Source organism: Salmo trutta, chromosome 35, assembly GCF_901001165.1.
Source record: "Salmo trutta chromosome 35, fSalTru1.1, whole genome shotgun sequence".
NCBI classification, from domain to species: domain Eukaryota; kingdom Metazoa; phylum Chordata; class Actinopteri; order Salmoniformes; family Salmonidae; genus Salmo; species Salmo trutta.
In genome coordinates, this window is record NC_042991.1 from 14,223,552 (window position 1) to 14,243,929 (window position 20,378).

The 20,378-nt window shown below is 43.3% G+C and overlaps 1 protein-coding gene across 1 annotated transcript in view; it reads left to right on the plus strand.

Annotated features, from left to right (window-relative positions):
- The window catches only part of esr2a (estrogen receptor 2a), a 48,496-nt gene that overhangs the window by 11,508 nt on the left and 16,610 nt on the right, over nt 1–20,378 (plus strand). Inside the window, 3 exon segments of the mRNA XM_029733410.1 lie at nt 12,223–13,098; nt 13,528–13,694; nt 20,246–20,362. Coding sequence (XP_029589270.1) covers nt 12,635–13,098; nt 13,528–13,694; nt 20,246–20,362 — 748 coding nt within the window. The 5' untranslated portion in view covers nt 12,223–12,634.

Sequence of the window (20,378 nt, forward strand, 5' to 3'; positions counted from 1 at the left end):
GAAAAGCCAGTGTGCACGACTCTGTCCATTAGAAATCTTATGCCTAGCGCTTTAATTGGGCTAAAGTGCAGCAAAGCTCTCCAAATAGGGGAAGTAAGTATGTTGGTCTTCTATAGATGGTGTTGGCCCTGTATCTTATCCATACTCAGTAGGTTTAGTAGGTGGGAGTTGCTCTCTCACGCTTCATTGCCAGCTGTTTTCAGGACTGAGTAGTGGGGAGGCTGCTTTCAAGGCAAGGTCACTGCTTCAAACGAAACACCAAAAGTCCCCCTTCATGTGCTTTCGCCCTGAAATAATAATTAAGGCTGCAGAATGCTCTTGTAATTGTGCTTTATTTTTAAAAATACTTGAAATTGCCAACAAAAAACACCAAGGCCAGTAATATCCGAAACTTCAGTCAACTTGGAATTATAACATTTAAAAAATGAATATTTGTATGACTGTGTGATTTTGCTATATGTTCGTCCTCTGTTGCCTGTGTTTTGCAAGGGCCAAGTTCAAGTGTATGATTTTGATAATCTAGACCAGAGAAGTCTAGATCAAAAGTTCAATTTAAAATGCAGAACTGGTGCAGAACTGTGCTCAAAATATGTTGTTCACTGCAATCTGAGAATTTCCAAAAAACAAGAATAAGCCTGGGACTGCATTAGAGCTGAGCGATATGGACAAAAATCCATATTGCGATAAATTGCCTGAATTGATGTGATAACGATAAATAGAATGATACATTTATAACATTAATCTGCACCACAGATTTTTTTTTAAATGATCCTTTAAACTGCTACTACTAGTTAGATGGTTGTAGCCGTCAATTGTCCCATTAACAATCACCCATATATCACCCATATATCACCCCCACATATCACCCACATATCACCCAATCACCCACATATCACCCAATCACCCATATATCACCCCCACATATCACCCAATCACCCACATATCACCCAATCACCCATATATCACCCAACGCATTTCATTTCAAACTTCACATTTCTCCAGTATAGGCTGCTTATCGTTATAAACGATATCAGCAAAATGCCTGCGACAAGTGATCATATAGTCGGTGCTGAACATTTTCGATTTATCTTCCCAGCTCTAGACTACATGTGGATTTATTCATGACCGATGTATTATTCTAGACAGTTCTCAGTGTTGAAATAGCACAGCTAGACAATACACTGGCTCGTCTGTACTCAAGCTGGGACGGACAAGACTAAATGAGAAATTGCTGTTGAACACCCTGAGACAGAGGGCAACGAGCGTACCCTGTTTGGCGGGAATTGGTGACTTGCGAGTCCTACTGCTCAGCAACAGCATGAATCGGTGTGTAAATGAACCAACACGACCTCATGGCTCCACCTTGTCGCTAATCTCTTGTTCAATTTGTAGAGGACATGGATTTACCGTGGAAGGCTTCACACTGGGTAGAGTGGGATATATCTCTGACGAACCCCTGGACCCACAGTATAGCGCTACTGCCAAAACTAAGATTTACCATTGCGTTAGGTTAGTTAAAATAAAGCCCTAGGAGCGCTTGTTGTCAGTAAGTGATTTGTTTTACACCACAGATAATTAAAGTAGCTAGCTAACCAGCTAATAGAGTTGTTTAAATTTGTTTACAGTTGTGCTCTACCGCTCCTGTCCTATTTTGCTAGCTGCCATAACTGCCTCACACGGAACCCAAACCGGCTGCGCACGTGCGCCATCGTGCATAAATGTATTTTGTCCCCCCACACCAAACGCGATCACGACACGCAGGTTAAAATATCAAAACAAACTCTGAACCAACTACATTAATTTGGGAAAGGTCGAAAAGCATTAAACCTTTATGGCAATTTAGCTAGCTAGCTTGCACTTGCTAGTTGATTTGTCCTATTTAGCTAGCTTGCTCTTGCTAGCTAATTTGTCCTGGGATATAAACATTGAGTTGTTATTTTACCTGAAATGCACAAGGTCCTCTACTCCAACAATTAATCCACATATAAAACGGTCAACCGAATCATTTCTAGTCATCTCTCCTCCTCCTAGGCTTTTTCTTCTCTTGTCTTTAAATTGCGAACTTTCATAAATTAGGTGCATTACCGACACCGACCTCATTCATCTTTCAGTCACCCACGTGGGTATAACCAATGAGGAGATGGCACGTGGGTACCTGCTTCTATAAACCAATGAGGAGATGGGAGAGGCAGGAATTGCAGCGCGATCTGCGTCAGAAATAGAACTGACTTCTATTTTAGCCCTTGGCAACGCAGACGCTCGTTGGCGAGCAGTGTGGGTGCAATAATTGAATAATATAGATTTCTACATTTATTTTGCAACGCTCGCACACGTTACGCGAGCGGTGTAGTCAGCCTGTCATGCTTCCAAAACGTGATGGGATGGTTTCAGCTATGTTTACATTTTGGCCATTGGGATGTATGCACATTCCTTGCCTGTTGAAGTAGCAGTGAAAGTGTGCAATATAGCCTTTGCTAAGGGGAAACACTAAACGATGATTTACATTTAAGAATGATTAACCTCTCCTTGGAACTGTGTTTCCCAGCAACACATGGGTCATAAAAGGCTACAGACGCCTGCTGCCTGAGCTCGTCTGAAATGTGTGTGTGTGTCTGTGTGTATACACCAATGTGGGTATGTCTTCTGTCACCGTGCATACATTTCTGACACACTATTTACACAAAAGGCTGGTAGCAGCACAGGGTCAGCCTTACAGCAGTTTAGGGGTTAAATGTCTTGCTCAAGGCCACAATGGCACTAGGGGATGACACCAGCCCTGGGTATAGTATATTTCAACTACATAATCTAGCTGTGCTTGCCTGGTTTGCCATTGTAAGGTGGTAGTAGTAAATCTTAACTGAGACCTGAACACTTACATTAGCTCCACAAACGAAAGCCTTTATCTCAGCAGGCTAACACAATCTTGCAGTGTGCATGAGACCCGGGCTTGAACCCACCTAGTCTGTAAGATCAGTAATTATCTGGTTCAACCACCAGATTTTCCTACTAAAAAAGGGGGCCCCCTACCAGTCGCGCTTAGTAGCTAGGGACGACCCTGCATGTGTCTGTCTGTCTGTTTTTTGTTTCTCTGTCTGTCTACCCATTGGGGTTAAGGTATGTTTATTTTGGCTGGCTTCCCATAAAAACTGCACTCAGAGCACTGGACTGTCGTAATGTGAGTCCTGCACCAAGTCAGACGTCCTGCAGTGTCACAATCAATCAATACACAGAGAAGACCCAGTATTTATCAATTGCACAATTAACAGTTTGTAATCAGTAATGTAACTTTTGGATTACCCAAACTCAGTAACGGAATCTGATTACTTTCATTTACTTTCCCCTTAAGAGGCATTAGAAGATCTATTGCAGGGTAAATCAATGTTGGAGTTTAACATAGTTGGCCATAAATGGATGTTGCATTTGACTTTAAGGGATAGTTATGTAGGCTTTTTCTAACCCATCTCTTTCTACTACAGACAATAATACGATTATGCTATATCTTTACCTATCAAAAACAATTCTTTATAGGCAGCTTATACTTCTTAAATTCAACCATTATTGGGTTAAAATACACATATAGCCTACATTTGTGATCAGCCATGCACAACAACTAACATCTGTAAAGGCGTAAATAGCTAAATTACAGTGAAGCAGTGTGATTCATAACAATGCGGTATGTAGATAAGTATGTAATAAGTGATCCGTATCACCCGTAGGCTACACTGCTGTCATCCTTATCTCCAAGCGTTTATTCAAGTTGGATAATCTTTGGATGCCGACAGCAGTCGCACCATTAGAAGACATAGCTTGGACTGTGGCCTAAAAAAGCCAATTCCTGCTTTTTTTCCCGCAATCCATCAAGCGCATTTGATGTGTCATCATAGTGGTCTCTGACTTTCTCAGGCTGAAAAACATAAAATTGCACCTTTTTCTAATGCTGATTTGAATGTCATTGAGGTCAGAAAGGTGTCAAATAATTTCTGAATTGAAAAGTAATCCGAGAAGTAATCCTACATTTTTTCAAAAGTATCTGTAATCTGATTAACAATATTTCTGGTGGTAATGTAAGGGGTTCGTTTTTTTGTAATTAGTCCCCAACCCTGTCTGTATGTTTTTGTGTATGCGTGTGTGTGCTCTGTTTGTCCCGTCAAGGCTCCGACGCGAGACTCATGTGACAAGGGCTACAAATGATCATGGATTATAAAGGGAAAACCAGCTGTGTGGCGAACAACTATGCCTCTCTCAGAGAGGAGCTAAATGTATAAATGTACATTGCCCTGTAGCACTCTGTCATCATTAGGTGATTTGAGAGGCGGGTTAAGGACCATATCAGCTTAGTGTTGCATAGTATACTGAAACAGTACTTTTTCGATACTAGAACATGAGAAATGTCTCTGTAATATAATTTATTCTGTCAAATGTCTCACGTCGTCTACTGATTGAGAGAGGATCAAGTCTGTCTATTAGCACAGCTGATGTCCCCGTACAGCGCGAGAGCACCGTGCCTGCTCCACTTACTTATTGCTAGCTCTAGCCTTCCAGTGAGTTCAGTAATTCCTCATGGGTGTCTGGGCTGCATTACCACTTATGCAGCGCAGAAGTTATCACACTTGAATAATGCAAAACAGCATGTAGAAATGTTGAAGCTGTTAATTACTGTTCCGAAAACAATGTCCAGTACAGGCTAGAACACTGCAAGGCAAGAAGATATCAGTAGCTTCCAGCTTTGTAGGCAAACTTTCCTTGCTAGCTTACAGCTGAATCCAACATCTATTCTCTACCCTAGTACATTGTTTGTGATACCATAACGCAAAATATTGCTGATTGTCAAACCAAACAATTATGAGTTCAGTTAGTCTCCCATGCCTCACATCTCTCCCATCTTTGCTCGAGCCTTGAACTGACTTTGTGTGAATGACGTCATGGGTCTTAAAGGGAAAGCGCACACTTTTAGGAAAACAACCTCTCCCTCAACATCAGCAAAACCAAGGAGCTGATCGTGGACTACAGGAAACTGGGGTTAACACGCCCCCATATGCATCGACGAGGCTGCAGTGGAGAGGGTCAAATGCTCCTCGGTGTGCACGTCACATAGGATCTGACATAGTCAAATCACACCGACACTATAGGCGCAACAGTGCCTCTTCAACCTCAGACAACTGAAGAAATTTGGCATGGGCCCTCAGATCCTCAAGAAGTTTAACAGCTGCACCATCGAGAGCATCTTGACCAGCTATATCACCGCCTGGTATGGCAATTGCACCGCCGTCAACCGCAAGGCTCTACAGAGGGTGTGTGCGGGCATTTACACCAGGCGGTCTCTGAGGAACACCTGGAAGATCGTCAATGATCCAGTCACCCGAGCCACTCTGTTATCATCTGGCAAGTGGTATTGGAGCATCGGGTGTCTGACCAACAGGTTCCAAGACAGCTTCGAGGCTAGCAACACTAAAGTATGCATGAGAGCACCAGCTGTTTTGGAAGACTGTGTGATCACGCTGTCCGTAGCCGATGTGAGTAAGACCTTTAAACAGGTCAACATTCACAAAGCCGCAGGGCCAGAGAGATTACCAGGATATGTACTCAGAGCATGCGCTGACCAACTGGCAAGTGTTTTCATTGACATTGTCAACCTGTCCCAGACTGAGTCTGTAATACCTACATGTTTCAAGCAGACCACCAGTCCCTGTGCTCAAGAACGCCAAGGTAACCTGCTGTCGTGACGTTGTATTAGTTAATGTGACGAATGTTGCTCATCGAATGATTAACGGTTTATAATTGCGTGATTAAATGAATTAAGCAATGAATCAAGCAATTATTAACTCATTAACCTGGGGCACCATGGGAACATTGTTTTGATTGAGTTTCTATTTCCCAAATTAACTCAAAGGTTATCAGAATATCGATTACAACAGTCGCTAAATTAATCAATTTCCTCTACAGTCTCATAATCTGAACGTCGTATAATCCGGGAATCTGCACGGACCCGGGCTTTACCACTGAATTTACCACACCAATCTTAGTTGATTATTTATTTACTAGCAAGCTAAAATGATGATAAAAATACACATACACAAAACACAGTCTAGCTATTGATTAGGACTTAGTATAACGGGCCAACACACTATGGCGCTTGTTACCCAAAATGGGGATTTTAAAGAGAGAGAAATAAAGGAAGTACACGAGAGAAATATACATTTGGGTTCATTTGTCAGCCATGCTTATTTAAAATTAGCCTTGACCCGAACTGCCGCTCTTATGGGTCAGAATATAATGATGTAATTACGTGTTGGAGGTCTCAGGTGGGAAGCTCCGCGTGGGTCGTTTAGGCTTCTAAATGACGCACTTCTCCGGCGCAACTCTCTGGTTGTCCTCACGATGTCAGTGTCCTTCTTGGCTAAGTGGTCTGATCCTCACCCTTGATCGGAAAGGGGTCTTCTGAGGACAGACAGCTCTGTAGCTCAGAGCTCACAGCTTCGGCCCGAATGGTGTCGATACCACGATTCAATGGAGAGTGGAGGCTGGGTGGTTCGGCTTGAATTCACCCGCTTAGACACAGCTACTCGTCCGTAGCTCGTGTAGAAAAAGATTTCTTTGTCTTCAACCTTGTGTTTCGTTTTGGGGTTCGTCGACTTTGTTAGACCTTAGCTGCAGCTTGGGGTCAATTAGTCTCCTATGTTAATTCTTCACTCTCCTGTCTTATACCCTCGGGTCAGAAGTGGGTGTAACCGCCTTTAGGGCAATTCTCTGGGCGGACCAAGTAAAAGGGGGCAAGGCTTTGGCTCTACTAAAAATCCAATTTTAGACACTAACTTCACATTTCATCTTTACCAAAACATTCTGTTTGATTTGGATATTTTCTACACAACGTACAATGTATAAACATCAGGCATATACTGGGAAAACTCTTAAAGGTACAATGTTTTCATAATAACGTCATCTCTTAACCTTTAAAAACAATACAAAAGTTACATACATTTTAATATTCCACCTCTCGTCATGACCACCATTGTGGCTGACGGAAACCATTGTTCCAAAGTCCCTTTATTGCATGTTTAATGTTCTGAGGCCAGTTCTCCATTGTTAGGACAAAGGAATTTCTCTGTGGCCTAAGGTCTATTATGTGCGTGAGGTGTCATAAAACCCCCACATCTTCAGACCCCTAGATCTCTCCTCCTCTGTTGGGGGTTTGGGAGATAATCTGTAGGGTGGTGGTCTCCTGTACCCTGACCTGATCAGGACAGTCATGACACTGCCTAAATGACAATCGACCCGTAGCACTCACATCTGTGTCCATGAAGTGCTTTGAAATGCTGGTCATGGCTCACATCAACACCACCATCCCAGAAACCCTCGACCCACTCCAATTTGCATACCGCCAAAACAGATCCACAGATGACGCTATTCTAGTACACTGCCCTTTCCTACCTTGACGAAAGGAACACCTACGTGAGAATGCTATTCATTGACTACAGCTCAGCGTTCAACACCATAGTGCCCTCAAAGCTCATCACTAAGCTAAGGACCCTGGGACTAAACACCTCCCTCTGCAACTGGATCCTTGCCTTCCTGATGGGCCGCCCCGAGGTGGTAAGGGTAGGCAACAACACATGCGCCACGCTGATTCTGAACACGGGGGCCCCTCAGGGGTGTGTGCTTATCCCTGCCTGTACTCCCTTTTCACCCACGACTGCGTGGCCAAGCACGACTCCAACACCATCATTAAGTTTGCCGACGAAACAACGGTGGTAGGCATGGTCACCGACAACGATGAGACAGCCTATAGGGAGGTCAGAGACCTAGCAGTGTGGTGCCAGGACAACAACCTCTCCCTCAAGGTGATCAAGACAAAGGAGCTGATCGTGGACTGCAGGAAAAGGAGGGCTGAGCATTTTCCCATTCACTTTGACGGGGCTGTATTGGAGCAGGCTGAGAGCTTGAAGTTCCTTGGTGTCCACATCCTCAAAAAACAATCATGATCCAAGCACACCAAGACAGCCGTGAAGAGGGGACGACAACACCTATCCCCCCTCAGGAGACTGAAAAGGAATGGGTCTTCAGATCCTCAAAGTTCTACAGCCGCACCATCGAGAGCATCCTGACTGGTTGCATCACCGCCTGGTATGGCAACTGCTCAGCATCCGACTGCATGCGCTACAGAGGGTAGTGCATATGGCCCAGTACATCACTGGGGCCAACCTTCCTGCCATCTAGGACCTCTATACCAGGCGGAGTCAGAGGAAGGCCGTAAAAATTTTCAAAGACTCCAGCCACCCTAGTCATAGACTGTTCTCTCTGCTACCGCACGACAAGCGGTACCAGAGCGCAAAGTCTTTTTCGACGCTGCTGCTACTCGCTGTTTATTATCTGTACATAGTCCACTTTACTTCTACCTACATGCACATTTGACCTCAATTACCTCGACTAACCTGTACCCCCGCACATTGACTCGGTACCGGTACCCCCTGTATATTGCCTCGTTATTGTTATTTTGTTGTGTTACTTTTTTTCACTTTCGCTTATTTAGCAACTAGGAGTGGGGATGGGGAAATCAGCTGTCAATCAACAGCTCATCAATTTAGCCAGGGAAACACAAACAGTAGCCTATCATTTGTTTTCACGCCTTTCATTATGTGCAAGGTAAAAATATGTCGTTCTGCCCTTGAACAAGGCAGTTAACCCAGTGTTCCCCGGCAGGCTGTCATTGTAAAATAATAATTTGTTCTTAACTGACTTAATTTATGCCCTCCGGTTCTGATATAACTTCTGCTATAGCAACATCAACCTCGTCAAGCTCAGCCAATGTTAGTATTTTCGACTTTGGTGCCTAGTACAGGCACTTTTCGTCATCAAATAAAGCACCCTCACAGATTATCAGAGGATGGTGGATGGAAGGTAGGGGTTCAAACGGTTTGAATATGGTCGTGGCCAAGCTGTATCTGTGTAGCAAAACAGAATGCAAGATCAGAATGGTTTGTACAAGGCTAAGTAAAATATCCCAGGACTGTCCATATTTGAAATGTGTAACTAAATCAAGCAAATGGGGGATTGAGTTATTTATGCCAGGAGGGTGCGTGCTGGAGTTGAACCCAAAATGGCACACTATTGGCACTGAAGGCAGTGACCCTAACCACCAGACTACCCCAGGCCACAATTGAACTCTTTGACCGTTGATTCGTAACCTTAAGATGTCCTCTTTTTAAATAATATACAGTGAGGGAAAAAAGTATTTGATTCCCTGCTGATTTTGTATGTTTGCCCACTGACAAAGAAATGATCAGTTTATAATTGTAATGGTAGGTTTATTTGAACAGTGAGAGTCAGAATAACAACAACAAAAATCCAGAAAAATGCATGTCAAAAATGTTATAAATTGATTTGCATTTTAATGAGGGAAATAAGTATTTGACCCCTCTGCAAAACATGACTTAGTACTTGGTGGCAAAGCCCTTGTTGGCAATCACAGAGGTCAGACGTTTCTTGTATTTGGCCACCAGGTTTGCACACATCTCAGGAGGGATTTTGTCCCACTCCTCTTTGCTGATCTTCTCCAAGTCATTAAGGTTTCGAGGCTGACGTTTGGCAACTCGAACCTTCAGCTCCCTCCACAGATTTTCTATGTGTTTCATGCGCCATTGTGCTCCATTCCGTAGGCTACTTCACTATTCTCAATTTCATCTTGTCTTTACATCTAATATTATAGGCATGTGTGCAATTCATTTTGATAGACTATAGTTTAGGTGTAGCCTACTGTACAGCTGCATTTCGGATGCACTTGTATGTCGTAGCCTAGGAGAGAGCAATATATATCTTGTGTTATTTAGCTATATAAAACAACGGTTGTTGATGTGTATGGCTGAATTTCTGAAACATTTTTGTACATAGGCCTACCGTTTGAATGAGCAATTGAGAGGATGATTTTGATAGCAAACCGTGATCCAATGACTCGACTGCTCCCGCATGGAGAGAAAGGGAACTGTTAATTTTGATGCAGCAGGAACATTCTCAGTAACAAAAGAGGGATCAAGTTAATAAAGGGGTGGTGGTGGGTGGTATGTCAGCTTTTCTGATCGAGTTCCCGTGTCTTCCTTTTACCTGGGGTGGTTGGTAAGGGACCCTCAATGAGTGACTAACAGACCTGGCATGGGTGGCACTTAGATTACAGGGCTCGCATTTTCATAAAGCATCTCAGAGAAGGAGTGCAGATCTAGGATCAGTTTAAACTTTTGTATCATAATGAACAAGATCACATGGACAGGGGGGACCTTATCCTTGGTCAGCACTCCTACTCTGAGATGCTTTATCAATACAGGCCCAGAATGACATAGAACCATGCAGTTACACTTCCACAACCTCTTTGCAAATGCAACTAAATTAGTTCAAATTAAATCAAATGTTATTTGTCACATGCGCCCATTACAACAGTGAAATGCTTACTTACAAGCCCTTAAACAACAATGCAGTTTGAAGGAAAAAAGTGTTAAGGAAAAAATAGAAAAAACGACAAAATGTAAAATAACCGTAACAAATAATTAAAGAGCAGCAGTAAAATAACAATAGTGAGGCTATATACAGGAAATACCGGTACAGAGTCAATGTGCGGGGGCACAGGTTAGTTGAGGTAATTGATGTAATATGTACATGTAGGTAGAGTTAAAGTAACTATGTATAGATAATAAACAGAGTAGCAGCAATGTAAAAGAGAGGAGGGGGGGCAATGCAAATAGTTTGGGTAGCCATTTGATTAGCTGTTCAGGAGTCTTATGACTTCGGGGTAGAAGCTGTTTGGAAGCCTTTTGGACGCGCTCTGGTACCGCTTGCCGTGCGGTAGCAGAGATAACAGTCTATGACTAGGGGGGCTGGAGTCTTTGACCATTTTTAGGGCCTTCCTCTGACACCACCTGGTATAGAGGTCCTGGATGGCAGGAAGCTTGGCCCCAGTGATGTACTGGGCCCGTACGCACTACCCTCTGTAGTGCCTTGCGGTCGGAGGCTGAGCAGTTGCCATGCCAAGCGGTGATACAACCAGTCAGAATGCTCTTGATGGTGAAGCTATAGAACTGTTTGAGGATCTGAGGACCCATGCCAACTCTTTTCAGTCTCCTGAGGGGGAATAGGCTTTGTCGTGCCCTCTTCACGGCTGTCTTGGTGTGTTGGACCATGTTAGTTTGTTGGTGATGTGGACACCAAGGAACTTGAAGCTCTCAACCTGCTCCAATACAGCCCCATCGATGAGAATGGGGGCGTGCTCAGACCTCCTTTTCCTGTAGTCCACAATCATCTCGTTTGTCTTGATCACATTGAGGGAGACGTTGTTGTCCTGGCACCACCAGGTCTCTGATCTCCTCCCTTATAGGCTGTCTCATCGTTATCAGTGATCAGGCCTACCACTGTTGTGTCATCGGCAAACTTGATGATGGTGTCGGAGTCGTGCCTGGCCATGCAGTCATGAGTGAAGAGGGAGTACAGGAGGGGACTGAGCACGCACCCCTGAGGGTTTAAGATCAGCGTGGCGGATGTGTTGTTACCTACCCTTACCACCTGGGGGGGGGGGGGGCGGCCCGTCAGGAAGTCCAGAATCCAGTTGTAAAGGGAGGTGTTTAGTTTTTGGGCTTTGATCGTTTTCATTTTTCAATACTCCACATGTAGTCCTTTATTCTTCATGGTTGAGAGGCTAACTACGTCTGTGCTTCTAACTACGATGTACTTGCTGGTTACTTATGTTTCTCAATATAAGTAATGAAAATACCTTGGGTGTATCCCAAATTGAATCCTATTCCCAATATAGGGCACTACCTTTGCCTATAGCTCTATGGGCCCTGATCAAAAGAAGTGCACTATATGGGGAATAGGGTGCCATTTTGGGCATAGCCCTTGACTAGCTGCAATCAGGCTCAATTGGGCAATTGGCGGTACTTGAATGAGGTCTCAATTACAAAGCGTGCTTTAGTCAGTGGAGCTGTGGAGGTTATCTGAGTAGTGTTGAAAACCTGGGTCGTGTTCTGTAAGCAGAAAAACTGTCCTGTCATAAAATAATTTAAAAAGTATGAAAGGAGATTGGCTAGTGCAGTCCCCTTTTTAAAAATACAAAAAAAAGTTATGGAACATCTTCGGTTTTGTGCATAGAATTTTATTGGGTCTCAATAATTTGTTGGAGTTTAACGTATGATGTTTTAGTGAAGAGCTCTGTTTGACACAATCCTTTTCTCTCTTTCCCTACAGTTGGAATCCCCTGATATCGGAGACCCTGCCATTGTGTCATTTTTTGATGTCGTCAGAGGTCCATACACGGATGGATTGCTACTCCACTTATCGATTCTGGGAAAAATCCACATCCATATCTGGTGACACATCCCCTGTAACCGTGTCCCATGCTGATGATGCATTACAGCCAGATCCTCTTGTAGGCTTCCTATAGTCGAGCCTCTTGCTAAAATTCTCATAGACCTCTGCTAAAGCCTGCTTTGAGATCTCCTACAGTTGCCAGCACGGTGACCATAAGCACACGTCTAGGATCAGCTTTTCCTCCCCCAATTATAATCTCAATCATTAATGAAGGAAAAATTCACAGCTGACCTTAAATCAGCTTCAAGCGACATTGTCATCTTCCTACTGGGAGTGGTGTGTCTCATTGATGTCACAATATAGAAGACTCCCTGGCCTGCCTTCAGAGCTCCCGCAGTCGCCAATGGCTGCGTCTCCACTCCCAGAGCGTGACTCTGCGACCCTTCTGAAGCTGCAGGAAGTGGATCCCAGCCGGGTTGGCCGCGGTGGCCGCATCCTCTCGCCCATCTTCAGCGCCCCGTCCCCGGCGCTACCCATGGAGGCCCACCCCATCTGCATCCCCTCCCCATACACTGACATCGGGCACGACTTTAACCCCTTGTCCTTCTACAGCCCCACTCTGCTGAGCTACGCTGGGCCCGCGCTCTCTGACTGCCCATCCGCCCACCAGTCCCTCAGTCCCTCGATCTTCTGGCCCCCCCAAGCTCACGTGGGGCCTCCATTGTCTCTGCACCATCGGCCCCAATCTCGCCCACAGCAAGGCCAGCCAACCCGAGTGTCCTGGGCGGCGCCCCATGCCCTATCTGAGAGCAGGTAGGAAGGACACTGGGTTTCGTCACTCCTTGCAGGCTTTTGCCCTAGCCCAGCACTAACTAACCGGATTCTACTTTAAAACTGGGCAAAAGCCCCCACACATTGCAGACCTCCAACTGCTGAATTTCATTACAAAATTCAGAGCCTATTCTTTGCAGGTGTGAAGGGACTAGATAGGTGTGAGCCATTGATCCATCGCGTTTCCGCCACAGAACAAGATTTTTTATATTGTTTCCTCCATATTGCTTTCAGTTATCCAGTCCTATTAGATCTGTGATGGGGAGTCAGTAAGGTCAGAAGGGAGGGGGGCACTTTGAAAGGATTATTCATGAATGTCATTATAAAGTTTTACCCTTGTTTTGTATGGTTTTAAAAACATCATCAGTCATGTTGTCTTTACTGTCTGTATTCTCTCTGTGTAATGGACAGCAAGCCTCTGAGGAAGTGCTCGCAAGAGGGTGAGGAGACGGTCATCTCGCTGGAAGGCAAGGCTGAACTGCACTTCTGTGCCGTGTGTCACGACTATGCGTCGGGCTACCACTACGGGGTGTGGTCCTGCGAGGGCTGCAAGGCTTTCTTCAAGAGGAGCATCCAAGGTAGTAAGGGCTCAGTGCTCCAGATCATGCACATACAGTGCCTTCAGAAATTATTCACACCCCTTGAACTCTCATTTTGTTGTGTTACAACCTGAATTCCAAGTAAAAACATGTTTTTAGAATTTGTTGCAAATTTATGAAAAATTAGGTACAGAAATATCTAATTTACATAAGTATTCATACCCCTTTGCTATGACATTCCAAATTGCGCTCAGGGGCATCCAATTTCCTTTGATCATCCTTGATGTCACTACAGCTTGATTGGAGTCCACCTGTGATTGCTTGGACATGATTTAGAAAGAAACACACCTGTCTATATAAGGTCCTACAGTTGACAGTGCATGTCAGTGCAGAAACTACACCATGAAGTCCAAAGAACTGTCCGTAGATCTCCAAGATTTAATTGTGATGAGGCATATATCTGGGGAAGGGTATAAAACTATTTCTCAAGTGTTGAAAGTTTAAGAGCACAGTTGTCTCCAAAAAATATGGAACTACCCAGACTCTGGCTGTCCAACCAAACTGAGCAACCAGGCAAGAACAACCTTGATCAGGGAGGTGACCAAGAGCCCAATGACCACTCTGACAGAACTACGGAGTTCCTTGGCTGAGATGGGACAACCTGCCAGAAGGACAATAGTCTCTACAGCACTTCACCAGTCTGGGCTCTATGGGTGTGGCCAGACAGAAGCCACTCCTGAGAAAAAGACACATGACAGCACGCCTGGAGTTTGCAAAATGACATGTGAAAGACTCTTGAGATCATAAGGCAAAAGATGTTGTGGTCTGACGAGACAAAAATGTAACACTTTGGCCTGAATGCAAAGCGCTATGTCTGCTTACTGTGAAGCATGATGGTGGTAGAATCATGCTCTGGGGATGCTTTTCCGTGGCAGGGACTGGGAGACTGGTAAGGATAAAGGGGAAAATGAATGCAGCCAAATAAAGGGAAAACCTTGAAAATCTGCTTCAGAGTGCAAATGACCTCAGACTGGGGCAAAGATTTACTTTCCAAGAGAACAATGACCCCAAGCATACAGCCAAAGCAATGCTGGAATAGCTTCTGAACAAGAATGTGAAAGTCCTTGAGTGGCCCAGCCAAAGCCCAGACTTGAATCCCATTGAAAATCTGTGGAAAGACTTGACGATTACTTTTCACTGCCGCTCAACAGAGCTTGAGAAAATCTGCAAGGAAGAATGGAAGAAAATCCACAAAACCAGATGTACAAAGCTGATACAGATATGATGACTCAAAGATGACTCAAAGCTGTAATCCCTGCCAAAGATGCTTCCACAAAGTATTGACTTGGGCGTGAATACTTATGTAAATGAGATACTTATGTATTTCATTTACAGAAAAATTGCTACAAAATGTAAAAACATGTTTTCACTTTGTCATTATGAGGTATTGTGTGCAGATGGGTGAGAAAATGTAATTGAATCAATTTTGAATTTGGGTTGTAACAACAAAATGTGGAATAAGTCAAGGGGTATGAATACTTTCTGAAGGCATTGCAGGGGGGAATTCTGGCTCGAGTTAAACGTGCGTAAATGGAACACAATTCTATTTTTATGCACTTTTCTCTCAACCTGTATTCTGATCTTGAATTTAAGCAGGAGAATAGCATGCTCATCACACGTTATCCGTTTGGGGGTGGAGATCAAAGACATGAAGGTGTGGCAGAGGTGTGTCTACATATACGCTGTGTTCTGACCTTGACTTAATTCCCTCATAATTCCACCACCTTACGATGAATAAACTCGAGCAACCTGTCCGTTCCAAGTGGAACAACATCAACTGATTTTTTTTTTTTAGATAGAAATAACCCCATTTTCCATGCACTGTAATTAACAAATTGATAAGAGCTAGGTAAATGAGTACGTCGTTTGGTCAAGGGGATTGTGAATATCAATGACAATTGTTTTAGATCTATTTTACCTTTATGATTGCTGGAGACATGTGAAACCAGTCATATGGCAGCAAACTGAAGCATATCAACATATCACATTTTCCACAGTGACGTTAATGAAATGCTGGCCTTCTAACCTTGCAGGGATGAATTTGAAGACCCAAGCTATAGGTTTCAGTAGGCATAAGCAAATGACAGTATAGCGCCAAACCTACCAAGTTGATTTATGATTTCTAGAATGTTTTATTTATATGCCCAGACTTTTCACTGTATTTCTTTTACAATTTGTATCGTGTTAAATATTTGCCATTATCAGTAGCCTTTCTTTCCTCTGTCTCGTTCGTGTGGTTGTTCCTGAGGATCGGTGATCATGTTAGGCTAACTTATTATAAGTAATATGGGACATGTAGCCTATTTGAATCATTATGGACCGGCGACCATACGTGGATGTTTAAACCTGGAGCCTGGCGCACGGTTCATGACGACTGGACCATTGTCATCACAGTTCAATGATTAGTGAGGATTATTAGAGTAGATTTATAGGAGTACTGTTCAACCCCTATTATTTCAGGGATGGAACAATTGAATATGGCAACTTTCAAGATTAATCAAACCACTGTATTATTGGTTCACCAATATATTTTGTGCCTAAAGGCCCCCCCCAAAAAATTAAGAACTTTCCTAACCCTAAATAATACACAAGATCAGAGTGTTTTTCCAAATAACAAACAAATATGTGTATATTTCGATGGCTTTCTTTCCACTTCTGGATTTTTTTGTCTCTTATTGATTCTGAAATGTGACACAACTGCTGAAATATTTTTAACCGTTCTCTTCATATATTCTAGTGCATGGGTATGCAACCCTGTTCCTGGAGTTCCGTAGGTATTGTACCGCAGGATTTTGATCCAACTAGGCACCACACGTGACCAACTGATTTAATTCATCAGTTCAGGGATAAATTCGCTGAACTGATCAATAAATTAAACACACCTGGTCTTCCAGGTCGATTAAATCAAAAACATGAAGTGCCTGCGGCACTCCTGGAAGAGGGTTGCCTGTGAGTCTGTCGATGAATACAAATGAAAGGTACACTAATTTTAATGGGATGGTTTTCAATAAATGTATGGGAAACCCTATTGAATGAAAACTCCATAAGAAAATCTATTGGCCAGCAAGTGGGCGTGTTTTCAGCAGTTTAATTCAATTCATGAATAGGACACACAAACACAACTCTGCAGCTTTAGTTAAGTGTCAACATGCCTGATTCAACTAGTCAAAGTGTTGATCACAGACTCTGAGTAGAGTTGGACGTATGACTGCTTGGCTGGAACAAAAACCTGCACCCACAGTGGTCCTCATAGGGTAACATTGCCCACACCTACTCGAGATGAAGAGGTGGAAAGAGGGAAATGGTGAGGTTCTTCAATAGATAATTTCACATCAGAAATACCTTCTGCTTTTACAACTTATTGACCACTAATCATATAAGGTCATCAGTGACAGCCCTCACAGATAGCTTGTGTTGTCAATCCTATTGGACGTCTTTCTTCTGCTATCTTTGGGCCAGATTTACCAAGGCAAGGATTCAATCCGATCGTGCTTTGTCAACAATGTGTATTTTAAAGGCAATGTTTATGCGTTCGCAGAGACCACATTCCCTGTAAACGCTGCATGTTGGAAATTACCATTAAATGGCACGTTAACGACAAAATGTGATTGGATTGAATCCCGGCCTAAGCATTTAGCACCAGTATATGCTGAAAAGGGAATAAATATTGAGGATAGAACAAAATGGTAAGGATACGGCCACATTGAGATGCATGACCACGGATGAAATTGTTCATCAATTGTCCGTTTTTGTCAGTCAAAAGTTCTCAACTGGGACAACCTACATACAGTTGAAGTTGGAAGTTTACCTACACCTTAGCTAAATACATTTAAACTCCGTTTTTCACAATTCCTGGCATTTAATCCTAGTAAAAATTCCCTGTCTTAGTTTAGTTAGGATCACCACTTTATTTTAAGAATGTGAAATGTCAGAATAATAATAGAGAGAATGATTTATTTCAGCTTTTATTTCTTTCATCACATTCCCAGGGGGTCAGAAGTTTACATACACTCAATTAGTATTTGGTAGCATTGCCTTTAAATTGTTTAACTTGGGTCAAACGTTTCGGGTAGCCCACCCCAAGCTTCCCACAATAAGTTGGGTGAATTTTGGCCCATTCCTCCTGACAGAGCTGGTATAACTGAGTCAGGTTTGTAGGCCTCCTTGCTCGCACACACTTTTTTCAGTTCTGCCCACAAATTTTCTATAGGATTGAGTTCAGGGCTTTGTGATGGCCACTCCAATATCTTGACTTTGTTGTCCTTAAGCCATTTTGCCACAACTTTGGAAGTATGCTTGGGGTCATTGTCCATTTGGAAGACCCATTTGCGACCAAGCTTTAACTTCCTGACTGATGTCTTGAGATGTTGCTTCAATATATCCAAATACTTTTCCTTCCTCATGAGCCATCTATTTTGTGAAGTGCACCAGTCCCTCCTGAGGCAAAGCACCCCCACAATATGATGCTGCCACCCCCGTGCTTCATGGTTAGGATGGTGTTCTTCGACTTGCAAGCATCCCCCTTTTTCCTCCAAACATAACGATGGTCATTATGGCCAAACAGTTCTATTTTTGTTTAATCAGACCAGAGGACATTTCTCCAAAAAGTACGATCTTTGTCCCCATGTGCAGTTGCAAACCGTAGTCTGTCTTTTTTATGGCGGTTTTGGAGCAGTGGGTTCTTCCTTGCTGAGCGGCATTTCAGGTTATGTCAATATAGGACTAGTTTTTCTGTGGATATAGATACTTTTGTACCCGTTTCCTCCAGCATCTTCACAAGGTCCTTTGCTGTTGTTCTTGGATTGATTTGCACTTTTCGCACCAAAGTACGTTAATCTCTAGGAGACAGAACGCATCTCCTTCCTGAGCGGTATGACGGCTGCGTGGTCCCATTGTGTTTATACTTGCGTACTATTGTTTGTACAGATGAACGTGGTACCTTCAGGCATTTGGAAATTGCTCCCAAGGATGAACCAGACTTGTGGAGGTCTACAATTTATTTTCTGAGGTCTTGGCTGATTTCTTTTGATTTCCCCATGATGTCAAGCAAAGAGACACTGAGTTTTAAGGTAGGCCTTGAAATACATCCACAGGTACACCTACAATTGACTCAAATGATGTCAATTAGCTTATCAGAAACTTCTAAAGCCATGACATCATTTTCTGGAATTTTCCAAGCTGTTTTAAGGCACAGTCAACTTAGTGTATGTAAACTTCTGACCCACTGGAATTGTGATGCAGTGAGTTATAAGTGAAATAATCTGTCTGTAAACAATTGTTGAAAAAATTACTTGTGTCATGCACAAAGTAGATGTCCTAACTGACTTGCCAGAACTATAGTTTGTTAAGAAGACATTTGTAGAGTGGTTGAAAAACAAGTTTTAATGACTCCAATCTAAGTCTATGTAAACGTCCGACTTCAACTGTACGTGAGAAGACTGACAATTTGTGCAATTTTGTTGTACAATCAGTTCCATTGTACATTTTCCGGCAATTGGGAATTAGAAAATCTCTATATGACCGTGGCCTAAAACAAGATGTGGAGAAAGAAGAAAGCCTCAAGGTACATGTAAATGAACACAGTTTCATGCTTTTTTTGTTTTTTATACCTTTGTCCCTTCAATGGAAACGCTTATTAAATCTAGCCCTTTACCTCTCAGTCAAAGTACTCTAGTGTACTCTAGTGTTTCTCAGCTCCAGTCTTGGAGTAACCCAAAGGGTTGCTCATTTTTGTTCTATCACAGCACTAGTGTGCCTGATTGAATTAATCAAGGTCTTGATGATCACTTGACCACTAGTTAAGTCAGGCGTGCTCAGTGCTGGGCTAGAACAAAATTGTGCACCGTCTATGGATTCCCCCAGGAATGTATTGGGACATGCTGCTCTATTTGGTCTCTTGTCCTCTCGTAATTGGGTCCAGATCCCTTTTTCACGGGCCAAAGGTGAGAGCACATTGTTCTCCCTTTGGGAGTAGAACTACAGGTTACGTGTGTGTGTGCATGAATCTCACATCTTAAAGGGATTAAAAGGAGACAAGCCAGGAAATGGTCTGCCAAGGTCCTCTCTCATTTCTCTCCACCCTATGGAAAAATGTGTAGAATTGCAGGAAACTGCAACGTTTTCTCTATGCCCCATGGCAAATGTGTAGAATTGCACGAAATTAACTCTAAACGTACATTCGTTCTCTCCACTGTCAAGAGGGGGGCTATAAAAATGTTTTCTTCGCAATGTGGTGGGGGGGTGTTGCACATGTGGGTACACAGACCCAGGAGCAACTGCCTTCCCTCATGATGAGTTCAGATTTTTTTGTGGCCTAACCCCCATCAAAGTTGCCCATCCCTGAAGTAGAGGAACTTTTCCCCTCTCTCTGATCTTTTACATTTGTTTTCTTGTATTTAGCTGCCAATGTACACATGGAATAAAACTAAACAAATGTTTATCTTCCTCTTATCTCTTCTCTCCCTATCTACCCTTTGTAAACCCCACTCCATCTCTTTCTCTCTCTCTCTCTCTCTCTCTCTCTCTCTCAGGTCACAATGACTACATCTGCCCGGCGACCAACCAGTGCACTATCGATAAGAACCGCCGCAAGAGCTGCCAGGCGTGCCGCCTCCGCAAGTGCTACGAAGTGGGCATGACAAAGTGTGGTACGTGTCTCACTCG